At 44.2% G+C, this 14,775-nt stretch overlaps 1 protein-coding gene across 2 annotated transcripts in view; it reads right to left on the minus strand.

Annotated features, from left to right (window-relative positions):
* KLHL2 (kelch like family member 2) overlaps positions 1-14,775 on the minus strand; it is a 187,266-nt gene that overhangs the window by 61,816 nt on the left and 110,675 nt on the right. For both annotated transcript variants that reach the window (XM_068278835.1, XM_068278836.1), the window contains one exon: positions 14,191-14,307. In XM_068278835.1, the coding sequence (XP_068134936.1) occupies positions 14,191-14,307 (117 nt within the window). The remainder of the gene's footprint in view (positions 1-14,190; positions 14,308-14,775) is intronic.

Genomic DNA, 14,775 nt, shown 5'->3' on the forward strand with positions numbered 1-14,775 from the left:
ACTTATCTTCCAACAGACAAGTTTGCAAGATATTTGGAAAGATTGTTGGTACGTGTGTATGAGCCTTTACTGAGCAATGAATTGTTCGTTGGAGTCTAACTGCATGTATGAAACTTCTGACCGTACAACTATTTCATTTACTTGAATATTACTTTTATCCAATTCGATCAGAGTTATCAAATCTACAAGGAATTGAATGGGAAACTAATGTGTGCACGAGCACCTTAAAAAATTAAGGTGTCCATATAATACTCAATTTGTGGCATCAACACCTGCAGAGTCGATGAAAATTATCTGGCAGAGACTGATGTCGCAACAGGGGTGCCTCTAGCCATTTTGTCACTCCAGGCGAGAAAACCTGTGGCGCGCCCCCCTCCCCCCCCCCCCCTGTAATGCAGCAGCATTTCACCAGAAAATAATCATAATATGTTGCCGTTTCACTAGAAAATAATTGTAATGCGTCAGCGTTTCATCACAGTCAGTAACATGACTGTACTCTGTAAAGTGCTGCAGAAGATTTCAGGGCTATATAAATACATAATATTAATATGGAAGGACATTAGACATTGACTATGGTAGGGATTAGATTGTGAGCTCCTCTGAGGACAGTCAGTGACATGACTATGTATTCTGTAAAGTGCTGCAGAAGATGTCGGTGCTATATAAATACATAATAATATTATGGTAGGACATTAGGCTGTGACCATGTTAGGATTAGAGTGTGAGCTCCTCTGAGGACAGTCAGTGACATGACTATGTACTCTGTAAAGTGCTGCAGACAATGTCAGTGCTATATAAATATATAATAATAATATGGTAGGACATTAGACTATGACTATGGTAGGATTAGATTGTGAGCTCTTCTAAGGACGGTCAGTGACATGACTATGTACTCTGTAAAGTGCTGCAGAAGATGTCAGTGCTATATAAATACATAATAATAATAATATGGTAGGACATTAGACTATAACTATGGTAGGATTAGAGTGTGCGCTCTTCTAAGGACGGTCAGTGACATGACTATGTACTCTGTAAAGTGCTGCAGAAGATGTCAGTGCTATATAAATACATAATAATAATATGGTAGGACATTAGACTATAACTATGGTAGGATTAGAGTGTGAGCTCCTCTGAGGACAGTCAGTGACATGACTATGTGCTCTGTAACTATGTAAAGACAGATAACATGACATGACAACAACATTATGAAATAAATGCATTATAATCTTTGAGAGCCTGAGCTGAAGCTCGGGTTCACAAAGAGATACTTAGCCAAAGAGAGGGAAGCCTCAGGATCTTATTGAGCTTTTGAGGCTTCATTCAGCGCCGTCTGCTCTCCCACTACCAAGTGCAGACTCCCTACACATTATGCTATACATGTGCGGCTCCAGCTTGCTGCACATGCGCAGTGGCTGTGCTGATGCCAGAAGAGGAGAGGAGCTGTGCATGGCAAGGGTGGACCGCAGAACTCTGAGGGAAGCCTCAATAGAATCCTGAGGCTTCCCTCTCTTTAGCGAAGTATCTTTTGAACCCAGCTTCAGTTTAGGTACACTAATACAGGGCAATAAACAAGTTATTTAAAGGAATACTTAAGTCTGATAAAAAAGAAGACTTTTACTCACCCTGGGCTCCCCTCAGCCCCCTGCAGCTGAACGGTGTCCTCGCCGTGTCCCTCCGATACATCTGGACTCGCCGGCAGCCATTTCCGGTTTGCCCGTCACCGGCCGACAGGCTGGGAACGCGGCTGATTATCCGCGTCCCCGGCCGCAATAGCGCCCTCTATAATGCTATTGCGGCCAGGGACGCAGCTAATCAGCCGCGTTCCCAGCCTGTCGGCCGGTGACGGCCAAACCGGAAATGGCTGCCGGCGAGACCAGGCGCATCGGAGATACACGGCAAGGGCACCGTTCAGCTGCAGGGGGATGAGGGGAGCCCAGGGTGAGTAAAGGTCTTTTTTTATCAGACTTAAGTATTTATTTAATGAGATAAAGGAAAGTGAGAAAAATAAGTGAAAGACACAGCAGACTAGGAGAGAAGGCATGGAGATAGAGGGACAGTAGGAGATGGCAGAGAAAGATGCAGGAAAGTGGGAGAGTGTCATAAAAGAGGTGAGGTACAGGAAACAGATTGGGGGGGAAATACATAGGTAGGAGGGAGAGATGCCAGAAAATGGAGAGTCAGAGTGAGTGTGGGAGAGACAGATGTGTCTCACCACAGGTGGTCCTGTTTCACAGGGTCAGATTGAAGCACTGGGAGGGGGTACATAATGAGGGAGGGACGGGGATGGAATATATGGAGCCAGAGACAAGCAGGACCATCACAGGGAATTCAGACACAGGATTGTTTCAGCCAGCCATGATTACAGTTTATGTAAACTGTGCATGTACCTTCTAAGGTGCTTTCCTGCTCCTGTCCCTATGGCTGCCATCGTTGTCACCAGGATGCAGAGGATTGCTGGCCAGATGGAGCACACAGCAGGACACAGCTGATCTCTCCCCACTTCCTGACATGCTCCCCGTGCTGCAGCTCTGTCCCTCAGGCAGCCCTGTGATGGCATCCGTGCATGTTGTCACTGATGCCTGAAACTTTGAAACTCCCCGGGAATGAGAGGGGGCGGGGCGGGCACACAATCAGCCATAGAGCAGGAAGCTCTCTGATGCTCTCTATGTGTGCCACATCCTTCCCCCTGGGCGGAGCAACGGCACTAGTCTCTTGTGCTATGTGGATTGGAATGGATCAGCTCCGTTCCTGGCTGCCCTCCTGCGGGGCGGGGCGGGGGTTAGCTTCTCCATGCAGCCAGGCTGGTTGTCTCTTTCTCCCCCTTCGTATGCGGCAAGAAGAAGTAGAGCAGCCGGCAGATGATACCGCTGAGCTCCCGCGGTTTAAAGAGGCCATGCCAAGGGAGCATAAATGACAGAAAAGTGCGCCTTTGAACTGGATGGCGCTCTAGGCAGATCGCTGTAGTGCCAGTGCCCAAAGGCGGCCCTGTGTCGCAACTTGGCCGCCCGATTGTTGTTTCAAACCATTGCCTGCTGAAATAAATTTAAATAATCATTTCAGCATGCTGGAAAGATCTCACACGAAAGGGCTTTTCATTGGGTGCCTAGCGGCATTCCATTTCCTGATGACCAACGGACCCCTGGTTGGTCTCCCCCCATATATGTAATGTGTATCCCCGACCTGTGGTGAGTGTTGCAGAGTTTTGGCTCACCTGCCCGCTGGCGTGCTCCCTCATGTGTTCTGTGTCTTCTCTCCACTGATGTGCCTGTGACCTGACAGCATGTACGAGACCACAAACATGCCTCCATGTACAGGTGTTCCAGCAGCAATGGAGAAAAGACACGGAACACCGTAGGAGGCACACCGGCAGACAGGAGAACCAGAACTAGACAGAAACACTCACACAGGTCCGAGGGGTACATATTACACATGGGGGAGGCGGAGGCAGCTGCACAGACTTCCAATAGATTTTCATGCAGAAATCCATCGGACGTCTGTGTGCAGATGTGTGTTGCCAATAAATTCCTCTCTGATCAGATGTAATCAGAGATGAATCTGATGATCGAATCTGCTGTACCAATAGCCAGTGTATGGGCTCTTTTAAAATCTGTTATCAGATTACTTTTTTTTTATTTTTTTAAATATACATTTGCTTTTAAAATTAATAATTTTAGAGGCCTAAGTAAAGGTAGAATTGGCAAAGGGAACCACCCGGCTAGTTTTGATGAGCACCCGGCTGTCATCGGCTCACCTCCTCCTATATTATAAGCAGAGTTGCACAAAGAAGCACCTGTCCTGCATTTTCTCATATTGCACCACCCGGCTACTTTTTGATGCCACCCAGCTGGAAAAAATTTCTGGGGAGAACACTGCATTGAATTGTATGATGTAGGATGATCATTTAAAGTGACCATGTAGTGAAAGATGTATTGAAGCGGCCATGTTTATCTATTTTGAAAACATGGATATTTCCTAGCGGTTCTGTGGATTCTTTGCATCCAACACTGAGGGCTGGTGCACATCAAGAGCAGTTCTGAGCATCTTTTAAAATGCTTGCTGGTGGAAAACTACTTGGCTAATGTATTTCAATTGAATGGTGCACACCATAGCGGCTCGTTTTTCTCCCAAATGCAAACTCGGGTCCTGCTGCATTTTTGAGGTTTCTGAGGCGTTTCTGCCTCAATGTAAAGTGTAGGAAAGTGGAAACTGCTCTGAAAAACGCTAGATCAGAACGGTTTTCCAAGCGTTCTCGTTACAGAAGCTGTTCAGTTTTACTGTAACAATATATAAAATCTGCTACACAAAAACGCTCCAAAAAACGCTGGCCATGTTTAGAAAATCTCTCTAAACATGCCTAGAATCGCTCTGAAAATCTGCTTCAAAAACCTGTAGTGTTTTGCAGATCTGCTAGAGGCTTCTGGTGTGCACTGGCCCCTAAGTTACAGACCCAGAACAAGTAAGCTGCATGCTTGTTTCAGGTGTTTAGTCCAGACATTACAGAAACCAAAATGATCAGCAGGATAGACAGGCAATTCTTTTAAAGGACATACAGTAAATATCGCAGCCTCCATATCCCTCTCACTACAGGGTCACGTGTCACTGATTATGCTGGGCACGTCCTGTGCTAATCTATTCACATGTGATGTTTGCAGGCAGTATAAGTCATATGAGCAGAATGCAGATCTCTGCACACACACACACACGTCACAGAATATGGATTCCTGAAAGACTGAGTGCCTTTATATTGCAAAGAAAGGTACATAAAGCAACAGTGACAGTAATGAAACTCATAAGTATTGGTGGCGCTGCTCTGATGTCAAGATTACATTGTTGCAGTCACACACACACTACACGCACGCACGCACGCACGCACGCACACACACACACACACGTAAAAGATGACACAAATGATTTTTATATTTGGGCACTGAAAAAGAAGTCTTATGTACAGACCAACTAAATATTTCATTACATCCTTTCATTGACACAAGCCCCGGATTGCAACAGCTGCCTAAACCAAGCCAAAATATTTTTTCAGACAACAGCAGAGTCCAGCAGGGGCGTATCTGGGTAATATAGAGCCTATGGCAAACTCTGAAATTGCGCCTCCCCCCTCTAAAAACAGTATCCTTTCTCGCGTATATTTGTTATGATTGTTTGTGTTTTTGGGCTCAGGATATTGCTGAAGTTACTTTTTAGGAAATATCTCTTCTTATTCCCTTTCTACCCTCTTTTCTAACACTAACCCAAGTGGGCCCCTACATGTTCCCCAGTTAACATAATTAATCTGATCTGATAGGTATGAGTGATGGGAGGCACGGCAGTGCAGTACCGAAGCAGGCATGGCGCCCCATGGTGCTGTGGCGCCCATGGCACAGGCCATGCCTGCACCCCTCTAGATACGCCTCTGGAGTCCAGCACTACATTCCTACAACAGCAGTCCAGAACTACATTCCTACTTCCTTTCAAGAGCTTGTGCCATTCTCCTTAGCTTGGCTGTTTGCAGGAATCGCAGAACACATCTCATCCAACACTGGAGACCAGAGCTTCATTAATAAAGGGTGCTGATTTTTATTTTTTATTAAAAAGGCAAAAGGCCTGTGCCATTTTATTTTGCCCATATTTCACTGTTTAGTAAGGAGAAATCAATGTTTGTAAAGGCCATGGCAGATCCTTTGCCAGACCACTTCACAGAGCATATGGCAGTGGACCCCTTACTTTCCTATGGGAAAACATGGACCCATTCCCATATGTCCACCATGGGCTCTTTTCACAAAGCATTACCACATTCGGTAATGCTGAAAACAGCTAATTTTATCGATCACCTTCCTACATGCTAATTCACTACACCCATCACCGCACAGAAAACAAACATTACCGATTTAGTGAGGTAAATTACTGACTTATGCGGTAATTGCCTCAAGAAATGTCAAGAAACTGCAATTTACAAAGATTCCGCATTTCAATTACCGGGCAAAAGTGTTCATATTTTTCTCCAGCTCACAGCAGCCGATAACTCTTTCTCCCCATGCTGTCTCTGTGCAGTGGATTCGACAGAAAGCCTTTAGGGAGAGCCAGACAGCCAATAGGGAGAGCCACACAGCCCTGCTTCTCACTCTGATTTGATGCAATGGGGTATCAGGTGGGTCTTTCAGTGTATCAAAGCAGAGGAAGCTGACAATTATGAGGGCTTTCCTGCATCCCTTTAGATGTGTAAATCTGCAGTCTAGCATACAGAAGAGCTCCCCCTGGTGGCTGCAGCACATCTAAAGGGATGACTGGAATGCACATGACAGAAAACCTCCTAGTGATACAACACAGCTCCCCTGCCTGCCTGCTGCCCTGCTTCATGCTGATAAGTGACACTTACCGAGCAGGGCTTAGTGAATTGAGGCATGTTTGTTCGGTAAATTACTGAACTTCTGCCTCATGAGGGAAAATTTTAGTGAATTTGGAAAAAAAAAAAAGTGTAAAATACCGAATGAGGTATTTTACCAAAGACAATTATTTTACCGACCTGCCCTTTGTGAATAGAGCCCCATGTCTGCGTTAGTGCTCTGTATTTCTGCAAAAGCACAAACTCGATCTTGTGCAAAATTTCTGGACAGCAAATGCCTTGCCATAGTGTGGGGTGCCTCAACTCCTAAGTATTATACAGATACGATGTCACCGCAGCATAGTGTGAACCAACCCTTCACCTTTTACTCATGTGAAATTTAAAAATGTAAAAGTTTTGTACTTCAGTTTGTTTAAAAACTCTTTTACTGCACTCGTATGATCAGCTATTAAATTTGCACACGCTGCTGTACAGTCATAATACCGGACGACATGGGCAGAAGTGGATGTGTAACAAACAACCAGCGTGGTCACAGGGAATGGAAGCCTGAAGCTGAATACCCACCATAAAGACCGCAAAAGATGGATCGGGAGATTCAAACGATTGTTCCTGATCTGATCAATCTTCTGCAATCGCATACCGTGTGAGCAACCGTGTGCATGTAGAACGAACATGATGAAGGATGATTGCTGTATTTTAGCATGGGGGTCAATGATTAGAACGGTCATGATGGTCGGTCAAAGCGAACAATTATCGCGTGCAATCCACCATCGCTGAACATTGTTTAACGAAATTTCATTAAAAGAGGTTACATGATATTGTGCAAATGGTCGTTCGTCAACAGTTCCAGGTGAAAATCCTCTGGTGGTATGGGCTTTAAAGGGGAACTGGAGAGGTATATGGAGGCTGCCATGTTTATTTCCTTTTAAAGCAGACCCAAACCTTGTTTTAATTCAAAATATTTAGTTGCACCACTCTGATACATACAAAGATAAATAAACAATCCTTCAAGCCTATGAGCATTTCAGTGCATACTTTTCAGCCTTTTCTTTTCACAACTAGGATTATACAGGTGGCAGCCATTAGCAATTTCTCCTTTGCCGGACACCACCTACTCCACCAGTTTGCCGGATTCTGTCCCGGCAATATGAAAGGAAGGGAGGGGTTTCTCCAATAAATGTAAAATATTTTATATTTGTCATCATGCAGCTGAAAAAAGGCTACTATTTATTATTATAATTTAGAAAATAGATTTTATTTCTGAAATCTTGAATTTTTAATTTGGGTCCACTTTAAGCAATACCAGTTGCCTGGCAGCCCTGCTGATCCTCTGCCTCTAATACTATTAGCCATAGCCCCTGAACATGCATGCAGCAGTTCAGGTGTTTCAGACTTAAAAGTCAGATCTGACAATACTAGCTGCATGCTTGCTTCTGGTGTTATTCAGATACTACTGCAGAGAAATTGACCAGCAGGGCTGCCAGGCAACTGGTATGGATTAAAAGGAAATAAATATGGCAGCCTCCGTATACCTCTTACTTCAGTACTCCTTTAAGAAAGCAGTAAATACAACAAGGGAAGATGACATGACTAAGCAAACCAAAGGACAGACCTTTTCTGTGCAGCATTCAGTAACTGTATATAATAAATAAATAAAAAGGGGTACATTCTCTACTTAAAACAAACTTGTGACTTTAAAGGAGTTAAATTCTGGATACTTACCTCAGTAGTGTGAAACCTGCAGATGGTCCTGTGGCTGCCCAGATCATCTTCTAGACTGCCGACATCAACTAAACACGTAAAGCAGAATTACACTGACAAACACTGACATACCCACTAGTAAGCACTAGAGGGTGCAAAATGCATTTGTCACACCTGTCAGCTATACAGTATTTGGGTTTTTGTTCAATAAATGGTGGTAGGATCACTTGGCTGTGGACTTCTTTCTAGATAATTGAAGCACTTCAGTCTGTGCAGGCTTAGGGTCCTCAACTCTGTACAGCAGAGAATCTGAATTCTTTATGCACCTACTCCAATTTATACTAAAACTGACATGTTTACAGCAACTATCTTTCAGCTGTACATAAAAATACATTCCCATGAAACAAACCCACAATGCAGCAAAAGTAGTTCTCCCGTCACAGTTACCTTTGGCGGGGGTAATTTATAACTATGCAATTCAGACCTGAATGTTAGTAGAGATGTCCTGTAGAGGGAAGCAGGAAATTTAAAGGCACCAAGAGCCCATGTTTGCATAGCAGGCGGTTACATATAGCGGGCAATTCCCTAAGCGCGGGAATTGGTGAGTTTGCAGTGGAGGGTGGTTAGGGATCATGGCTGGGGGGGGGGTAAGGGAGGGTTAAGTTTAGGCATCGGTGGGGGCGGTGCTTAGAACCATGCTTTAAACACAGAACATCCGTGTTTTGCAAAGGGATATATTTGCAAAAGCGGAGGGAAGTGCTTTATAGCTGGATTAGGAAAAGTAACTTCAATCGTTTTGTTCTGTTTCCTGTGTCTAATAGCGGTCACTTGTACTGAAATCAGACAATACAAAACCAGGCTTCAGGGAAAGAGGCCAGCAACCTCACACATGTTCAAAGCGTGGATCTGGGCCTCACTTGACATAAAAATGATCCGTTTTTACTGCAGTATTACGGGAAAAGAAAACAGGAATGCTAAGCACTGTGTGGGCGTGCTGTGCTTTGATGGAAAGCAGACGGCAGAGAAACCAGCTGAAGGTACCACTCTCTGCTGCAGCGGTAAACGGCAGGAATATGTCAGGGACGCGCTTGTACACACTTACAGATCTCTAATGTATTTGATGCTTCACAGTGTTCCTTGTAAAATGTCCATGAAAAACAACAACTACTACATAAAAGGTCTTACATGACTCCCCAGACAAGCCAAACCTGCCTAGCAACAATTGTCATAATCCGCTTTCTGCACTTGGACAACATCACAAGCTGCTGCAGAAGTGAGCACAATGCTCATGTTAGTTTTCGCCGGAATATTAATACAAGCTTGTTGTACAAGTACACATTAGGTGCTATGCCAAGGTTCTTCCTTAATGATTACTGTAATCTCTAATTTCATACAGTATATCGATTAAATCATCACAAATCAAAATCACTTAAAGACTTGTGTAGTCATTTTGCAGCGTTTTCCAGAGAGATTTCTGGCAATATTGAAGAGTTTTTAAATTTAGTGCTGATGATTTGTATAACGATTTTGATTTTCAATTTCCATTTGCGCAAGGCTTTATGGGTGCAGCAAGTGGTTCTGGGTAATAGATGTGCAGCAAAATTGCTTTGTACAGTGATTGAAAAGCGATTTTGCAGTGATCCTATATTTTGTATTGAAGCAGTAATGCTCCAAAAATGCTGCAGGCACTGCGATTCATGAAAATCACAATCCCCACTGCTGGATCACATCCATTGACTTTCATTACTCTAGCACACAGGTGTCAAACTAAAGGCCCTCCTTGACATTTTATGTGGCCCTCCACGAGCTTCAAATATAAGCAATAAAAAGGATGACGACACGCTACCTTCCCACCCAGAGTAGAGCATCAGTGACGGTGTTTCTAGTTGAGTTGTCAGTTTTAGCAAGGGTACAGCAACGACCCGCAGGATCTTTCACACAACCCCCCACCCCGTTGGGGTTAAATAAGTGTATGGGCCCCTCCTCGGATTCAGTGGCAGGTAAACTACACCATTCCCCATGACACCATCTCTCCACGTAGAGGAATACTACCCTACTCTCCAGAAGGGGGAGGATCAAAGAGAGGAGAGGGCCCCTCACAGTCAGGGCCGTTTCTAGACTTTTTTCTGCCTGAAGCAAAATTGTGAGGATGCACCCCTCCCAAACTCCCCCCCCCCCCCCCCCCTTCCCCATTTGGAATGATCGCACAGCACCTGGTAATTTACTGCTTAATTTAATGTTCTCGCATGACATGCTGCAGCTCAACACAATAGCACCCTGGCTGGCTGTGAGTCTGTGACAAACAAACGGCTCACCCTCAGCCACTCCATTCCTCCTCAGTCAGGACAGCAGAGCCATCTCCTGTCTTCTGCTGTGCAAGCCAAATGAAACACTGCTGCTCTCCTGCCTTCCCCCTTCTCACTCATTGTCAGACTCCTCACACAGCACAACAAGCTGCTTTTCCCCCAGTGATAACCTCTTCAACTCGCTCTGCTCTCGCTTCTCCTACTCTGACTGCACGCTGTTAGTGTAAACACAGTACAAACATGCTGCCCCTGTAATCTCTGCGTCATATTTCACCTTGCTTCATGAGAGAACCGGCCCTGCTCACAGTTGCTTTAGTTCTGCCAAAGTTTGGGACCGTTCAATAAATTATAAATCCTAATAAACAATTCCGCCCATGACTTAGACTAGGTTTTTAGAGTTTGGCCCATTACCCGATTTTGGAATTGCCACTGCTGAAAGCACTCTAGTGGGCCTAAGGCCTTAAAGGAGTCATCAGGGATAGTATAGTAAAATGAGTGGTACTTACCAGGGGCTTCCTCCAGCTCCCAGGATGTCCCTCACCGCAGCTCTGCCCGCAGCCGTCCCCCCAGGTCCATCCCGGTCCCCGGCGATGACGTCAGAGCGATCTCCAGGTCGCTCTGTACTGCGCCTGCGTGAGTGGCGCTGTCAATCACCGCCACGTGGGCCGGAGCAGACTGCGCAAGCGTAGAACTACTGCACCTGCGCAGTCCGCTCCGGCCCACGTGGCAGTGATTGACAGCGCCGCTCACGCAGGCGCAGTACAGAGCGACCTGGAGGTCGCTCTGACGTCATCACCGGGGTCCGGGACGGACCAGCGGCGAACGGCTGAGCGCAGAGCTGTGGCGACGGACATCCTGGGAGCTTGGAGCTGGAGGAAGCCCCCAGTAAGTACCACTCATTTTACTATACTTTCCCTGATGACTCCTTTAAAGGGGCATTATGGCGAAAAATTGTAAAATTTAAAATATGTGCAAACATATACAAACAAGAAGTACGTTTTTTTTTTCCAGAGTAAAATGAGTCAAATTACTTTTCTCCTATGTTGCTGTCACTTACAGTAGGTAGTAGAAATCTGACAGAAGTGACAGGATTTGGACTAGTCCAGCTGAAGAGGGCATTCTCAGGGATTTATTTATTTTCAAGAGCACTTAGTGAATGGCATTTGCTCTGTCCAACTGCTAAAAAACTGTATAGCGAGCAGGGAAGCTGGCCAGCATCATTGTTTAAAGACACTGAAGTGAAAAAAAAATTATGATATAATGATTTGTGTAGTAAGAAATAACGCATTAGGGGCAGAGACACAAGTCTAATATTGTTTCCAGTACAGGAAGAGTTAAGAAACTCCAGTTGTATCTATGCAAATTGCCATTGAGCTCCACCACTTTCAAAGTTGCAGAGAGCTCTGTGTTCTGAAGGCTGTTATCTTAACTGTATTGTTTTTTCTTTTGCAGAGAACAGTTCAGGACAGGTCAAAAGTTAACTGCCTGTTCTGTAAAAAACATTTAGAATGCTGAGTAGTGTGTAAACTGCAAATATTAGAGAATGATGCAATGTTATAAAAAAAAAGCTGTATAACTGAATATAAAAATGAGAATTTTTTTGCTACTAATGTTCTAATAATTATCCGTACTACACAACCAATTCATTATATCAATTTTTTTTCCACTTCAGTGTCTCTTTAAAACCTTTTTAGGGAATATCTTTATAAATAATAAAATCCTTGCTGAGAATGCCCTATGAAGAAATAGACAAGTCCAAAACCTGTCACTTCTGTCAGATTTCTACTACCTACTGTAAGTAGGAGGGCAAGGCTGGTGATTATTTTGTGGCAGTTTTTTTTCTATAATGATGCATTTTACTTTTTTGCAAATAATATTATGTAGTGCCTGACTGTGCTTTATGCAGACATTTACAAAGCATGGCGAGCCATTTGTGTCAGTATATACAAAAATGACTCGCACACCAGCCCAAAATGGATGCAAAAGATCATTGTATTCAGAGTTCATAAAAGTTATAGCATCAGAAAATTGACAAAAGTTTTAAACACATAAGCACACATCACAGTGAGTGAAAATAGCAGTAGATATGTACAGGGAATCACATGTCACAAACAAACTTAGGTCACAAGCAAAGAAATAAACTGAACAACAAATGGTGATCTTCCGGCTGCTGTATCTATTTGCTACTAACACTGCTATAAGTACCTGATCGTTAAGTCTCCTATGCGTCAGATGGGTCGGCCCAGATGTCCAGAGCGGGCGGCTAATTAACGATCAGGTACTTGTAGCAGTGTTAGTAGCAAGTACTGTAGATACAGCAGCCGGAAGGTCACCATTTATATATACTCTCTGACGAAGGACTATTTCCGAAACGGCGCGCTGTCAGGGTATATTTTAATTGTATTTGGGGGTCCATGTCGTGATCCATTGCATTGGGCACTGTTTGTTGTTCAGTTTATTTCTTTGCTTGTGGCCTAAGTTTGTTTGTGACATGTGATTCCCTGTACATATCTACTGCTATTTTCACTCACTGTGATGTGTGCTTAGGTGTTTAAAACTTTTGTCAATTTTTTGATGATATAACTTTTATGAACTCTGAATACAATGATCTTTTGCATCCATTTTGGGCTGGTGTGCGAGTCATTTTTGTATATACTGGTACTATAAGGCCATAGAGCCTGTTTTACAGACTTGACACTCCTTGTTGCGAGCCATACAATTATTGCTATTTATTAAGGTGTGCAGACCTATGTGTAAATATTGAGCCATTTGTGTCAGTCACTGCCTTGTAGATTGTTCCAATCTAAGGCTGGGAATACACTGGTCGATTCTGGCGCTCGATTCTGCGCCCAATCATTTTGCCCACTCAATTCTCTTATCTTGCGCTCGTTTTTTTAAATCATTTTTCAATCCACTTCAATGAGAAATCAAGTGGCAAGACGATCAAACGGTGATCGGACATGTCGGAAAATATCTAGCGAGCCCATCTTAATGGCTCAAATTCGAGCCGTGTATTCCCAAGCATTATGTCCCTAGAAGAGTCAGACAAACACACAGCAGGGAGAAGCTGTGTGGAAACCAATTAACATATGCAAAGCAATGTTCAAGTTCAATTCAGTATTTTTAGCAGCACTGTTTTTTTATGTTAGAGGTGCCTATGGCTGATGTTAGAATGTCTCCTTCTGGTTGCTGTCTAAAAGCACTCTATCCAAGCTATAAAGAGCAAGCTTACCTAGTACATAATTCTGTTGCTAGGGTAGCTTACGCAGTTTTCACACTACAACTGTAAACACCAGTTTCTGCATACACAAGAAATGCATGTGAACTGTTCGTCAAAGTTGCTGAACTCTGACTAGAATAATGGTACTGTACTCATTTCACTATTGTAGATCACCTCATGTCCTACTTGCTGAGGTCCCACTTATACTAAACACTACTCACCCCCAATGGCATTCATACAACATTTTAAGTGAGCGTCACTTCGTGCTTGGCCTGCTGCCAGATAGGGATCACCGCGCACTAACGCGGTAATCCCCAAAGGCTGTTTTCTGGGCCGCACCACACCTGCAGAAATTCAGTATGAAACCGGCCTTAAGCTCCCCCAATCAGAGAGGAAATGCTCACCAGAATCTGTGGCAATGGTGACTGTCCTTCCAAGTGGACAGCCAGGATCTCACCACTGACCTCTGCAGGAGCCTGGCTTGTGCTCGTTGCCCTCCAACACATTGCAGCCCCCAGAAGCATGAAATGTATTTCTGTACAGCAGTGCAGTGCTCCAGAAGTCGCTGTGTACAGGGAACAAAGAAAGCTGCTGCAGCCTCAGTGTATGGTGTATCCAGGTCTTACCTGTACTAAATAATCCCTGGAAAGTAACGGAAGACGCACATGTTCCATCAGATGTGACATATGTTCCTGACGCACATCTTTGTCGTGGTTAACCCAAGCAATAACCGCTTCAAAAACCTTAATAAAAGGCAACAAAAAAGATACAGTACAGTAAGAATGCAACAGAAATAATTAAAAGTCAGTAGTATCAATGTAAACCCTTAATGCTTTTTAAAAACAGGGCAAAAAAGCTTCAGGAATGTATTGAGGCTTCCCTTGGTGGTCGGAAGCCGCCCGTTGCCGAGTGTGGCCCCCCTACACATCGGGGCCGCACAGCTCCTCTTCCTCTATCATGGCCGCGTAAGCTCACCCGAGCATGTGCAATAGCATGGAGCCCGCGGCTCCAGCTTATTGCGCATGCACGGATAGGCTCAGTCGGCTATTGCACTCCGAGGTATGGCTTGGGTACACTTTAACCATTTCAGCCCACAGGTTGTTTTCACCTTATGGATGAGAGGAAATTTCACATTTCAGCGCTCCTCCCATTCATTCACAAATAACTTTATAACTACTTATCCCAACAAAATGATCTATACCTTGTTTTCT

This window comes from Hyperolius riggenbachi, chromosome 1 (assembly GCF_040937935.1).
Source record: "Hyperolius riggenbachi isolate aHypRig1 chromosome 1, aHypRig1.pri, whole genome shotgun sequence".
In the NCBI taxonomy this organism is placed as follows: Eukaryota; Metazoa; Chordata; class Amphibia; order Anura; family Hyperoliidae; genus Hyperolius; species Hyperolius riggenbachi.